General features: G+C 44.0%; 1 protein-coding gene across 2 annotated transcripts; it reads left to right on the forward strand.

Moving 5' to 3' along the window:
- Window positions 1-957: 957 nt before the first annotated feature.
- ptpn11a (protein tyrosine phosphatase non-receptor type 11a) lies at window positions 958-12,559 on the forward strand. 2 transcript variants are annotated; one of them, XM_086053473.1, is made up of 16 exons: window positions 958-1,334; window positions 1,980-2,102; window positions 3,901-4,095; window positions 4,817-5,009; window positions 5,314-5,433; window positions 5,560-5,673; window positions 5,770-5,866; window positions 6,771-6,850; window positions 6,951-7,109; window positions 7,713-7,844; window positions 7,950-8,104; window positions 8,180-8,247; window positions 8,317-8,468; window positions 9,217-9,335; window positions 9,415-9,505; window positions 9,581-12,559. In XM_086053473.1, exons 1-15 carry the CDS (start codon window positions 1,321-1,323, stop codon window positions 9,485-9,487), a joined length of 1,794 nt encoding a protein of 597 aa, XP_085909599.1. In that variant the 5' UTR covers window positions 958-1,320; the 3' UTR covers window positions 9,488-9,505; window positions 9,581-12,559. The 2 variants fall into 2 exon arrangements, with proteins under 2 accessions (XP_085909599.1, XP_085909598.1); XM_086053472.1 differs by having other exon boundaries at window positions 960-1,334; window positions 6,771-6,868.
- The last annotated feature ends 2,025 nt before the right edge of the window (window positions 12,560-14,584 follow it).

The raw sequence follows: 14,584 nt of genomic DNA on the forward strand, positions 1-14,584 counted from the left end.
AAAGACAGCTGGGATAGGCTCCAGCACGCCCCGCGACTCTTGTGAGGAGAAGCGGTACAGATAATGGATGGATGGATGGATGGTCTGGTAAAGGTTATAAAGCCATTTCTAAAGCTTTGGGACTCCAGCCAACCACAGTGAGAGCCATTATCCACAAATGGCGAAAACATGGTACAGTGGTAAACCTTCCCAGGAGTGGCCGACCGACCAAATGAACCCCGAGAGCGCAGCGACGAATCATCCAAGAGGTTACAAAAGACCCCACAACAACATCCAAAGAACTGCAGACCTCACTTGCCTCAGTTAAGATCAGTGTTCATGACTCCACCATAAGAAAGAGACTGGGGAAAAATGGCCTGCATGGCAGAAGTCAAAGTCCTGATTGAGATGCTGTGGCATGACCTCAAAAAGGCGGTTCATGCTCGAAAACCCTTCAATGTGGCTGAATTACAACGATTCTGTAAAGATGAGTGACAGACATTTTCAGACCTTCATTTACCTTAATGTTTGAAAAATATTTAAAAATATATAAAAAAATTCCTGGGATTGAATGGCTGGACTCTGAAAAGACAAATCTCCTTGGCAGTGAATGAGTTAAATGAATATTGATTAACTCATTCAATCCCAAAGACATATTTATGTGTCAATACATATGTCTTTGGCAATGATTAATAAAACATATTGCATTGTGATACCAAAAGTATATGATGAATACTATATGATGAGTAAACCTGCAGCCACCACATAAAACACCAATAAACGCCATACCACAAAGAGCCACCTTTTTCCTGGCCATGAAAAAGTAAAATATTAGCTATTTTGATATTTATACTCTTACGCCATCAGTTCAGCAACAATACACTCTTAATTTTGCCGTAGATGGAGAGTACAATAACTTTTCTACGCATGCGCACAGTGGGAACTCGGGAGTAGTCTTTCATTTTGACATCACGATGCCCCGCTGTATCGAGAGTTGTTGATTCAACGCAATTGGGCGGTGTAACACAGTTAAGCGGCCGCACCAGATTACAAATCCAACGTACCCTTTGGTTCGTCGCAGGTTTGGTGACGTCCAACAATCGACTTGTTCTGAAGTCTCCGGGACGGGCCTAAAAGCACTTTTTATGTCGTGCTTGCTCAGACATTTTTTATCGATGCCGTGATTTCGGCACGCGCGTTGGCCGGATATGAGCCGATGAACGTCTTTTCTCGGTGACTGTAGGGAACACGGTCGCGAAGGTTCGCCACCTAGCTGCTGGAGAGCTACTGCTAGCTGCCAAGTGGGGAAGGAAGTGAGGAGCGAACAAAAAAATAAATAAAATGACATCTCGGAGGTAAGCGCTTCCCTGGAAAACAACGTCCGCCGTTGGCGTCAGCACAGCTATCTAACCTTAACCCCACCCGAGCAGTTTTAGGGGCAGCGTGTCGGTAAACAACCTCCAAGTGTCCCCGACGTTTGTGTGTAAGGGGGCGCGGGGGTGCCGTTAGCTGACCGCGGTACGTAACGTTAGCCTACACCGGTGACTTCATGTTTGTCGCCCCCCCCACACACGCTCACTAAATAAACAGTGCGATAATAACACACAAGGCCTTCCTTATTGCTTGCGAGACGTTCATATTCCCTACTCTCAAGTCCAAGGGAGGCTCATGATGGCAGTGTTATGTGGCAACATTAACCACAGAGCCACTGTGAGCGCCTTTATGTGCAAGAAGAAAAGCGCCCTTGAACGAGGCAAGCTGCAAAACGACTTGGGATAAACACTGGTAGTGTAATACTGGCGTTTCATAAAGAGCCTGACTGTGTGTACGACATCGTAAATTAAACCTAATTCAGTCATCTCCGTGTAATGGGAAATCTTCTCCCATCACAGGGGCGTCATTGGGGTCAGAATGCGCCCCTAACTGATAGCTGTCAGTGGTGGTGGGACCTCCCCCTCCCTCCCCCCTCCAGCTGGTAACACTTGTGTTTGTCTCTACAGGTGGTTCCACCCCAACATCACGGGCGTGGAAGCGGAGAACCTGCTGCTGACTCGTGGTGTGGATGGCAGCTTTTTGGCAAGACCCAGCAAAAGTAACCCTGGAGACTTCACCCTGTCAGTGCGGTGAGTGAGGGTCTCGCACAGACCAATGACACTATATTGTGTTAGTAGGTGTGTAACTGGGTCACTCAAAGATATATATATATATATAAGTGCTGTCAAACAATTACATTTTGTAATCGCGATTAATCGCATTTCTTTCATAGTTAACTTGTAGTTAATCGCATATTTTATTTATTGGAGAAAAAAATCCCTAGATTTTTCTGTCCCATTATTTTTTTTTTGAATTTTAATACCCAAAACATGAATAAGAGGATTGATTTTCTTATGCAAATACTTTAATAAAGGGAAGTCAACCCAAAGATATTTTTTTCCAGAATATGTGCAAGCCCACTAGTTGAAACAAATCATTCTGATAATATGGCATTTGTGGAATAAGAGTTAATCCACCTGTTTTTAGCCATCATTGGGGGTGGTGATTTTGTCATGTCTGTTGACTGAAAATGACATCACAGTTGCTCTGGTAACAACAAATCACAGCTCACCTGTTTTCTTAAACTGAGCCATTGCGTCGTTATTTGAGCCCTCAGGGCATCTGTGACGTCATTTTCAGTTGACAGAAGTGATAAAATGGCAGACCCCTCAGATGGCTAGATTTTGCTGCTTGACTCATACTCCACAAACACAATATTAATCAGAATGCCTTGTTTCAACTAGGGGTCCTGCATAGAACATATTCTTGAAAAAAAATATTTTGGTTGACTTCCGCTTCAATTGAAAAAACAAGCATTGGATTCAACTCACACAAACAGCCCCTCAGCCCTTTCAAAAACACACACAAAGATTATTATTTGCTGCTCGAGTGTTTTATAAAGGTATTTTGTTTATTAAAATTCTGTTGAGGGTGTATTTTAATGTAAATTGTGTCAGATAGATGAATGGGAAAAAGGTGGTGTACAGCTGAGATTGTCCCGTGCGGCTCTCAATCCGCTGCATGGTTCCTGCTGTTATAAAATACAGCTGCTTTGGAGCAAACGGCATATTTTGTATTTGTTATTTTTCTAAAATGCTGCAATATTGTTTTGTGAGTATATATTTCTTTATGTATATTGTGCTTAAGTATTTATTCCTTTTTGATTTGGTTTGGTATGGCGTGAAAAAGAAACGAGAGAGAGAGAGAGGTGAATTAGAGCGAGACTGTTCACGTCTGACTCACAAGACTCAACAAAACACTGTCCTGCCGTGTCGGTTGTCTTTACCAAGGAAGACGGCAGAATAAATACAGAAAGTCTAACCTATATTGTAACCCGCCATACTACGCCCTCCAAAGATAAGGAAGAACAACTTTTAAGCATTACAATACCGTCGCGAATATCACCGCGGGGCAGGGGCACTCAGCCGTGCATGTGTCAGCTGAGAAATTCATCTTCATCGTCAATATTTTGAAGCAGATGGAACGCCTCCTCTACTCTAAAGCTTTTTCTTTAAATATACATGCACTCTAAAGCTTTTTTTTTAAATATACACGTATAGATCATGGTGACCAGCATCTTTTCTCAATGCAGCCGCTGGTTGCTGTGGAAACCTTAAACACGCGATCAAAAAAATTGGCGGCGTTAAAAGGGCGTAGGATTAACTTCAAAAATGCGCTAAATTGACAGCCCTAATATATATTATATTTTTTGTCTAAACTAGGGCTGACAGTAGAAGGTCCACAAAAGGGTGCCAGTGACTGGTATCAGTGCTTGTATTGGCAGCCTTTAGGAGAACTCGATAGGTTGAAATCAGGCTGGTATCGGCCCTGCACCGATATCCTGCTATCTGTATTTGCCCACCCTAAACAAATGTGCTCCCCACATAGGCGGAATGGCGCCGTCACCCACATCAAGATCCAGAACACGGGAGACTATTACGACCTGTACGGAGGCGAGAAGTTTGCCACACTGGCTGAGCTGGTGCAGTACTACATGGAGCACCACGGGCAGCTCAAGGAGAAGAACGGTGACGTCATCGAGCTCAAGTATCCTCTCAACTGCGCCGACCCGACATCGGAGAGGTGAGACCACCGCGAGACCGCCAATATGCGTTTTGACCGTCAACTACCAACTGGATGCTTCATTAGGTTGTTGTTGTTGTTGTTATCCTTTCGGCTCTTCATTGGGTACATCATTAAATTATGTGCCTTTTATAAAGATGGTAGTTTTTCATCAATGATAAGCCATCATAAAACCTTAACTATACAGGCAAAAGATTTATTCACTGTTGTCTATTTGGCTAAGGTGTCCACTGCATGAGCCACCTGCACAAATCCTTTTCAAGTATATCTGAGTTTGGCGGCTTGGTGATGAAAGTATTGGCGCCACCAGTACCAGTGATACAAGTCTTGCTTTTCTAACACTTTTTTCTTCACACTCTTGACTTGCGGTAGTGTCAGCCGCTCGCCTTGCCACAACATCCTCACTCCGCCCTGGTTCTTAACAGAAAAACATTCTCAACTTCAGTGACGAAGGGGATAGTGTGTGTGTCATTTTTTTTTGTCACTAGAGGGGCAACTTTTAATTGACAACTAATCAATTATCAAATTAATCCATAATATTGATAATCCATGAATCATTTAGAGATCTTGTTTATTTTAAAGTTGTCCGAATCCTCGTAATTTCAGCCCCTCATCAATAAATATTCTTTGATTTCTGTAGTTCTATCAAAAAACGTTTGCAAGCATCTGCTTTAACTTTGACGTGCGTAACAGTGCCGTTGTTGGCGTTGCGTCCTGGCAGATGGTTCCACGGGCACCTGTCAGGCCGCGAGGCGGAGAAGCTTCTGACGGAGAAAGGCAAGAACGGTAGCTTCCTGGTGCGCGAGAGCCAGAGCCACCCCGGAGACTTCGTGCTGTCGGTGCGCACGGGAGACGATAAGACGGACAGCAGCGACAGCAAGCCCAAAGTCACGCACGTCATGATTCGATGCCAGGTGAGCCTCGCCCCACCCCCCAATCTCCACAAAAAAAAACGCCACGGCCCGGAGGCAGCTAGTCAGTGTCTTTTTTGCCACTTTAATACTTACAGCGACAAAGATATATAATGCAGGCAGAATATGTGACTGTTTTATAGCAGTCTTTTAATGAATATTTTTGCATTTTATTTCAATTTGTACATTTTCATTTTGACTTTATTTTTAGTTAGTAACTAATTTCCTGTCTCAAAATTCATCATAAAAAATATTATGTACTATACTGGACGTGGCTGAAGTTTGACTTTGCGTTGTCCTTTTCCAGCACGACCTGAAGTATGACGTGGGCGGCGGGGAGAAGTTTGACTCCCTCACAGACCTGGTGGAGCACTACAAGAAGAATCCCATGGTGGAGACCCTTGGCACAGTGTTGCAGCTCAAGCAGGTAGCTTTGTTTATTAAAAAAAAAAAAAGGCCATTTGAGTATTCATCCCATATCCTTGCTCTCCATTGAAGTTCCTTGTATTAGCATGTTCTTTGTCCTTTCTGGCTTTTCTGCCCCTTTCCGCAGCCCCTCAACACCACTCGCATCAACGCAGCTGAAATCGAAAGTCGAGTACGGGAGCTGAGCAAGCTGGCGGAGGCCACGGACAAAGTCAAGCAAGGCTTCTGGGAGGAGTTTGAGGTGAGGCTGTCACTTAGTTTCATCCCTCATCTCTCAGCATTTTGTGTATTTTCTGCAAATGTCTAAAGACCCCCAAATGGTTTTGCTTCCACGCAGACCTTACAGCAGCAGGAGTGCAAGCTGCTGTACAGCCGCAAAGAGGGCCAGAGGGCTGAGAACAAGAATAAGAACCGATACAAGAACATTCTGCCTTGTGAGTAAGAATCACGGACGCCGGCTTCGATTTAGTGGGCCGAGAGAGCGCGCGCGCGCGCACACACACACACACACACACACACACACACACACACACACGTGTGTGTTGTAGTACCAACTCTGACCCATTTGAGGCAGCATCCACACTGACAGAAAATACAAAGGTGAAAGTAGCAGATTTGGTTGTGGTGTGGTGGGGGCCAGCGGGGATGGAGGGGGGCGGTTGTAGCGGTGGTGGAGGTAGTATACAGTTTACGTGGGTCATTAACTTAACAAGCATTGAAAGTCATTCAATGGATTTTGTGAAAATGAAGGCCTTAAAATAGCATTAAATACAATGTCTTGTATTTGGAGATAAACTTGAGGCACATTTTATCCAGCATCTCATGGAGATAGCTCGTGTTATTTCTGTCTGGTTCTCAGGAACGCTGTCTCACTGATGACGAGTTGTAATTTACAATGAACAAAATGGGCAGGGGTCCGCCAGTTAACTTGCTCATATTTACAAAATAAAAATGTCCTGTACCTATCACCAACACCCAAAATGCCGAAATGCTAATGCCACCTAGTGGCAGAAAAATGACCTCAACCCAAATCTGATTTATTGGTTTACACTCTTTTTAAAAGTATAGTGGAGTCTTTGTAACTTCCAATAACTAGTAATGTCGATAAAAATATTGTATCAATGAACTAAAAGATACAACCGTATTTATACTAGGAAAACATATTTGTCCACGTTTGTTAATTAACAAGAGTCTGAAAATCTTTTGGAGAAAAAAAATATTTGTTACTGTGCATTTAGAAAATATATTAAAGGTGTGATTAATTTGGGACTAATGGCGATTTCGCCCGATCGGCGCCCAAGACGACTCCTGACCTTCCATTTTGTTCCCTGCGCGCAGTCGACCACACGCGGGTGGTCCTTACCGACGGGGACCCCAACGAGGCGGGCTCCGACTACATCAACGCCAACATCATCATGGTAGTATCCCCTAGCCTGGTAAACGGCCCCTCTTCCTCCTCGCTCACGTTGCCGCCGCTCACGTTGCCGTCGCTGACTTTTGTGGCCGTGTCGCGTTCAGCCCGAGCAGGACAACAAGTGCAACAGCGCCAGGCTGAGGAAGTCGTACATCGCCACGCAGGGCTGCCTGCAGAACACCATCAGCGACTTTTGGAGGATGGTGTTCCAGGAGAACTCGCGAGTCATCGTCATGACCACCAAGGAGGTGGAAAGAGGGAAGGTGAAGTGCAGCCCAGCTGGGCTTTTGATCTTACAACACTTTGTGCATCACCGCCACATATGTGCGTGATTTTTGGAATTGAAACTTTTTTTTTTTTTTTTTTTTTTTTTCAACCCAAACATATTTTTTTCCAAGAATATGTTCCCAGCAGGCCCACTCATTGAAACACGGCATTCTGAAAATAATTGTTTTGCTATTATTGTTCTTGTTCCCTCATATCTGCACTTTGCATCATTACTTTTTATTTGAATTTTTAGTCTAATAGAATTTTTGATTTTCAAAGCTCAAATTCATAGTTGAACTTTCTACCATAATTACATTAGATATTTAGTATTTCATTTCATGTTCTGTGTTTTTACTTATCTTTACTATTAGTATTTTTATAGAACTTACAACTTGAAGATTTTTATTTTTAGCGTAATGTTTTTTCCCGATTAGAATTCTTTCACTTTTTATCCATCCTTTTTTTAAAATTTAAAATGACTTTTTAAAATGCTACTTTATTTGACTTTGAAATGATGATTTCTTCCTCATTTGTACTTTTTCCATTTTCCCTGTCCTCCAGTTTGAGCATTTTTGCTGCGCTTGCTTGTGTGTTGTCAGAGTAAATGTGTGAAGTACTGGCCCGACGTGTCGGCTCTGAAGGAATACGGCGCCATGCGTGTTCGCAACGTCCGAGAGACAGCAGCGCACGACTACATCCTCAGAGAACTCAAGCTCTCCAAAGTAGGACAGGTAACTTTTTTTCATTCGTCTTCTGTTTTCTCTTCTTTTAACCTTTCAAACTGAAAGGATGACCTTTTTTAATTTTTTTAATTTATTTATTTATTTTTGCTGCAGGGCAACACGGAGCGCACGGTTTGGCAGTACCACTTCAGGGCCTGGCCCGACCACGGCGTCCCCACGGATCCTGGCGGAGTTTTGGACTTCTTGGAGGAGGTCAACCTCAAGCAGGAGAGCATCCTGGACGCCGGACCCATCGCCGTACACTGCAGGTACGTATTTGTTCGCGTCGGCGGCGCCGCTCACTCCCAGGCAAGCATGCTAAACCGCCACACTTGTGTCGGCAGTGCAGGGATCGGACGGACGGGAACCTTCATCGTCATCGACATCCTCATCGATGTGATCAGAGAAAAAGGTGTGCGTGACACGTTTGTGTGTGAGTGTGTGTGCACGTGTGACGTTTGTGCGCGCGCGCCTGTTCCAGGTGTGGACTGCGACATCGACGTTCCCAAGAGCATCCAGATGGTCCGTTCTCAGCGCTCCGGAATGGTTCAGACGGAGGCTCAGTACCGCTTCATCTACATGGCTGTGCAACACTACATCGAAACGCTGCAGAGGCGCATCGTGGAGGAGCAGGTCCCGCCTTCTCCTTCATTCTTCTTCTACTATGTGACACATAGCAGACTCACTGGCGCCCTCGAGACAGAGTTTCAAAATGCAGCTTGTGTTCCCCAATTCACCTCAACTCGACTTTACTCGTAAATCACTTTCAGCAACAACTGCAGCTGCAACAATGTGCCGTACATAATAACAATTCGATATCGTCGCTGTCCCGTGAAAAACACGCATCTGCATTTTTGGAAATTGTTTTAAATCTTCACATTTATATGATGTCTGTCACGCAGAAACACCATTCATGTAAGAATAAGAAAAATGGAAAGAAAGAAAAAAACACGAATACACAAACTACTACACTTACTCATTCTGATATGTACACTACTAAACATACTATTACTACTACTAGTACTGCACATACCACTACTCATAATCCTCTTATTAAACAATACTACACTGACTGATATAGTGCAGTATAGTTTATGTACTACTTCAGACACTACTATTCATGCAAATGCCTACCTACATCATACAAATTATCCTCCTGTGTACATGCTGCAATACATATTATAAATGTAGTTAAAAAAAAAAAAAAAAGACAATCCTCCTGTGTACATGCTGCAATACATATTATAAATGTAGTAAAAAAAAAAAAGACAAAATCCAAGCGTGTACCGAATGTCGTGTTTGTAGAGCGTGTGATCAAGAGTTCTGCTTTTGTTCTACAGGCGCCAGGTGTTTATTTTCTTCATATTTTTTGGTTTTCCAGAAAAGTAAGATCAAAGGACGCGAGTACACCAACATCAAGTATTCTCTGTCGGACCTAACGGGCGGCGAGCAGAGTCCGCTTCCTCCGTGCACGCCGCTGCCCACGCCCACCTGCACAGAGTAAGCGCGGCTGCCTTCTGCGCCTTGCTCCTCCCGGCTGCTTGCTGATGGGCGTCTCCTCGGGCGTTTTGTGTGTCAGGATGCGTGAGGACGACTCGCGAGTGTACGAGAATGTCGGCCTGATGCAGCAGCAGCAGAAAAGCTTCAGATGAGATCCGCCTCCATTCCACGTGAGTCCGGAGCACGGCGCCGTTTCACAGGAGAGGTTATCCAGACAAAGGCAAAGTGAGCCTCTTCTCCTGCAGGACCCCGACGCCTGATCGTTTCTTCGCCAGCCTCAGCCGACAACGGGACGTCGCCACCACAGTACAACAAAAACAAAGAAAAAGAGAGTGGGGGATGAGAGAGCTTTTTGGCCAACCACTGTGATGCTCACGCCGGCCACCGAGCGGCGCCAAATTCCCACCTACCAAACCAGGCCACTTTGTGTTGAATCGAAGCCAACCCCCACTTTCTTCTCTTGTTTTTTTTTTTTTTTTTAGCTGAAGCAAAACTTGTCGATTGTTAATAGTCAACAGAGAAAGTTGTGTGCCAAACGTCAGACATTCTGACGATTGGACTGTTCACCTCGCCACAACTGCCTTGACAAAACCCGTGTCCCCTCGCGTTCGCGCCGCCTCCGCCGAATGTCCATTCACGCGGCGTTTTGCGAGCCTCGTCCGATTGGCCGCGGCCGTCCGTCGTCCCGCCAGGAATGTCGCTGAAACGTTCATTTTTCAAGTGCATATTACCCGCCAGTCGCAACCTTTTGGGGCTGTCGAGCTTTGGAAGGAAATTTCAGGATACCAGTTGTGACTTTTGAGAGCAGCGAGTGGTGCAAAAAGTACTGAAACATTTGGACGTGTGCATTTTAAAAGTTTACCGAAGGTCAAATTAAGTTCACCTGCACTTTAGGCTCATCCTGAACTTTCATCCCAAAGCAATATGACAAACCTTTTAGGACTAATGTATGTTGTCTTTCTTGTTTCAAATATACGTACTACACAATTAAATGCCTTGCGCGTACCGTTACCGCCGCCGCCTAGAAGGCGCCAAAAATGACGAGAAGCCCGATATCGCTGCCCGATGGCTTAGCGTAGCTTGCTTTAGCTTAGCATTCAGCTCAAGAGTCCCCTAACTCCTCTAGCCACAAGCCTAACACTAACCCCACCGAGGAAAATGTGCAGCATTGCAACACTATTGTGCACACTTGAAACACTAATAGAGAAGCACAAAAAAAAAGAAGACATTTGATGCAATGGCTCACTGTTGCCTCTTTGAGGAACTTGGTGGTGTTACAAGAGCGTTTCACACGAAACCAAAAACAAGTGGTCCCTTGAATTCATTCCATGACTGAATTTACTTGTACTTCAAATTGTGAGGGGGGTGCACTTTGCAGGGCTGATTTATCCTCAATGATATCCAACAAATGACACTGTTTCCTCGACTAGTGCCACTTTTGACCTACTCAGTCACAATGGAAACCCGACTAGTAAAAAAAAAAACTGTACTGCATTAGTAACAGTACGAGACCCAACTAGTTTGTGTCATGCACTAGTAGCCTCCTGGACGTTTTTGCCTCACTTGACTACGAATGTTCTGAAATGTCATGCAGTAGTAGAAAACGCCTTACCAATAAGACACAGTCGTTCTACTAGCGCTCCCTGCTCGGTGTACTAATGTACTGATTTTTTTTCATTGCTCTAACAGCTGCCCATCAATTGGTTTGAGCATTAATTTGATATCCAGCTGGAGGTCCGTGTACTCGTACACTTTGTCCTCACTTGTAGAACGATGTTGGTGTTCTAGTTGGACAACTACCACTACTAGTGAGGCAAAACTGCACTAGTTGACAACTCGCTCTATTAGGGTCATCAAATTCAACTACTTGATGTCATCCAAGAGTAATTGAGGCTCCCAATAAAGATTATAATTGCCTCTAACATAGCAATACACCACTTTTCTGTCTAAATGAAGCTCCTCAACTCACTTCCGAATAGTTCTTTGCCACCGGGATGCCCAAAGATGGTGCTGGAAGCAATACTTTTGTCTAACTCAAGCTTGCTAACATAGTTCCTCGCCACACGATGGCAGCAAAGCATTGCTTTTGTCTAAATGAATCCTTTAGACTAACTTCAAGGTACTTCCTTGCCACCAAGATGGCAGCAAAGCACTATTCTTGTCTTAATGAAGCTTCTCAGCTCGCCACGACATAGTTCCTTGACACCAAAACAATACTTTTACCACAAACTGAGCAATCAAAAGGCTTCTCGCCAGTGTGTGTTCTTAAATGTCCCTTCATAGAGAATCTTTTACCACAAACTGAATAGGCAAAAGGTTCAATAACAAGAGTTGTTCCAGTGCGCTAAATTGTCTCACTAGTGCGTACCGCGGTATGTGGTTCTCAAGCGGGATGAAGGTTATCCTCTACGAGGGGGGCTGCAGGTTTGGTCGCACTCGGCCAGCGAGCGCTATCGGTCTTCTCGTCCGTGTCGTCATCCGCTCATTTCAAACGTGGCCCGGAGATTTCCTCACGGCGCCGCGCAGCCGAGAACAGGAAGTGGCGGCGCTTCCTCTCGAGCGGCCGTGCCGGGCTCCGTCCGCATTCACCGTGACACCACGCGTCAACTCATGGACGTGCCTTCCGCGCCGCTCTTTCACACTTGTACGTGACCCTTTGACGGCGGGGAAAAAGAAAAAACAAAAGTCTATTTTTGAAGGTGTATATTGTACATGAACAGAATGTACTTAAAACGTAAAAAAAAATAACATCTACTTGCCAATAAGAAAGTGTATGTATATGCATAGTGTTCTCTCTTGACAACACACACACACACACACGACCGTCAAGAGAGTTTATTAAAAAATATTTTTTAAAAAGCCACAACAGCAAAAAAAAACCAACAAAAAAAAAACATAGTTAACCACGTTAACGTCCTCACTAAGAATAAATGGCAAGCTCATGCCTCATTTTACTGCTGTGTTTTGGAGTTATTGATTTTTTTTTTTTCTCTCTTTCTCTCTCTTTTGTTTATTAAGTGGACCAAAGCGAATGAGGAGTAAGATTGTAAGATTCCAAAGTCATACGTGAGTTTACAGGCAAAATTAGACACATTTTGTTGATCCTTCAATAGTCATATGCTCCCTAAATGAAGGCCTTATGCTTAAAAGTGACACTTGATTTTTCAATCACTTAAACATGCCTTTGACAAAATAAACAACACTGCTCTGTTTTCTTTCAAAAACTTTGTAAAGAGTTTTTTATTTGTGTGTTTGCATTTTTCCCCTTACTATTGTCATATAATAAATACAAATTTGCAGAGCTGGGCATTTTACTAAAAATTGAGCAGCGTGGTTACCCTTCCGTCATCCGCCTTTTTTTTTCCCCGGGGGGGAATAGTACCCGCCAAAAGGCCGGCCCTTCGCTTGCCTCTGCTGATTTTAAACAGGCTTCCGTCACCGATCCAGACTGCAAACTGCAATACAAATTGATTGACAGCAACGAGAGCAGATGTGAAGCGTTGAATCTGATTTTGCGGCTAATGCGGTTAGCACTGTGAGAAGGTCTCTTGTAGCCGCCTGCGGCTGATAAGCAAATTTGCCTGAAATGAGCAATTTGGGCTGCTCTTGTTTATTGTCACAATGTGTAAACGCGGGATTATGCAAATCAGCCGCACAGTTACACCACAATCCAGTTAAAATCATAACTTTCCCACAGCCACATTTTCACAATGTCTCCTGTGAAGCTTTGATTTTTTTTATTTTTTTAGTCAGATTCGCCAACGGACGCCGACAACATGCCAGCAAACACCGCGGCCGAGACGCGACGTGATGCTTTGTGACGTGCCCGCAGTGCACACATGCTCACGCACACGCACGTCATCAAGTTGGCATTTATCCTTCACCAGTCATCCCTCATCTGTCACTTTTGTGACGGCACGGCCCGTCTCTGTTGGAAATAGCTCACTCATTCCCTCGTAGAGATTTTTACCTAGTGAACTATCGAGTGTCACTTTATAAAAAGTGCAGCCCTAACGAATAACTTGGCCGATTATGGATGGCCCTCCAAACACTGGCTAAAAGCGGGTGATTGGCAAGCGCGAATGGGCATTAGGTGATTATTTTTAAGAGTTAAGCTAGAACAAAGTCCACACCTCCGTTTGTGTAGGTTGTGCTTCTAATTTGGTAGCGATTGGACAAAATCTGAGCGAGGCAATTGTCACTGAAGGTTCTGAGAAATGAAATGACCCAGTTGAGCCTAAAAGGGCAACTTCACACCAATCGTGCGTGACTTGAGACTTGTTTTATGCGTCTACCCATCAGAGATGGCTGTACCAAATTGCGTGTTGCCAAGTCAAACTGGCTTTGGGGGTTGAATTTTCAAGGCATTTTTGAAAGACTGACAAATGACAAAATGGATTGGCAGACTTCCTGTGTCTCTTCCGGCATGGCAACTTGAGACTTTTTGGTGGGTGGACTCCTGATAGACACGTCTACCAGATTTCATGTTGCAAAGTCAAACTGGTTTTGGGGGCTGAATTTTCACGTTCTTGAAAAGCCCATTTTAGGGAATCACACATTTTGGGAAATGAGCATAATAGTAGAAAAGAACGTGGCAAATGTTTGACGTTTCAAGTATGATGGGTTTTTTTCCCGTGAAGACGCAGAGATCGAAACCCCGTTTGTGTTTGTCCTCTGACCGTCATGGCAAATGGCTGCAGGTGAACCGCGCTTTGCTGAATAGTGGGATGACATCACAGCTAATGGCGGCGCAGCGAGCCAATTGGATTTGTATTGTGTTGACAGAATGTAAGCAGCTGCTTGGCCTCGGGCTGCGCACACACACAAAAATAGACTGAAAAGGCTTCCCTGGTGCAAAAGCGCCGCAATGCACGCAGGCGGATGTTCGTGTCGATGCACGCCCTTTATCAACATTTTCAAAGGATGGCAAGATACACCAGCGTGCAAAATGTACGCTCACTTCAGAGTTGACAGCCAAGATCTAATACAAAAGTTACTGAGGAGTATTCTTTCCATTCATATTTTCTGATGTTTATTTTAATAATAATAGCTGGTTTGTAATAAAAGAAAATTGCATTTATTTAAGATGAATGATTCCCCCATTCTAACATGTTTATCAAAATTGCTAAATGATTCCACAAATGTCATATTTTCATTTGTTATGGATTTACTTTAAATGAGTAGCTACATTCTTAAATGTACTTGCATTTACCTTATCATTGGAAATAAAATTAATGTGATACTTATAT

This window comes from Filicampus tigris, chromosome 15 (genome assembly GCF_054856515.1).
Source record: "Filicampus tigris isolate MCC_2025a chromosome 15, RoL_Ftig_1.0, whole genome shotgun sequence".
Classification (NCBI taxonomy): domain Eukaryota; kingdom Metazoa; phylum Chordata; class Actinopteri; order Syngnathiformes; family Syngnathidae; genus Filicampus; species Filicampus tigris.

Bases quoted from the DNA above. Each gene is read 5' to 3' on its own strand.
- ptpn11a (XM_086053472.1), top strand. The intron at 5,674-5,769 runs GTGAGGCTGTCA...GCTTCCACGCAG, and splicing joins GCTTCTGGGAGGAGTTTGAG to ACCTTACAGCAGCAGGAGTG. The intron at 7,845-7,949 runs GTAACTTTTTTT...TTTTTGCTGCAG, and splicing joins AGCTCTCCAAAGTAGGACAG to GGCAACACGGAGCGCACGGT.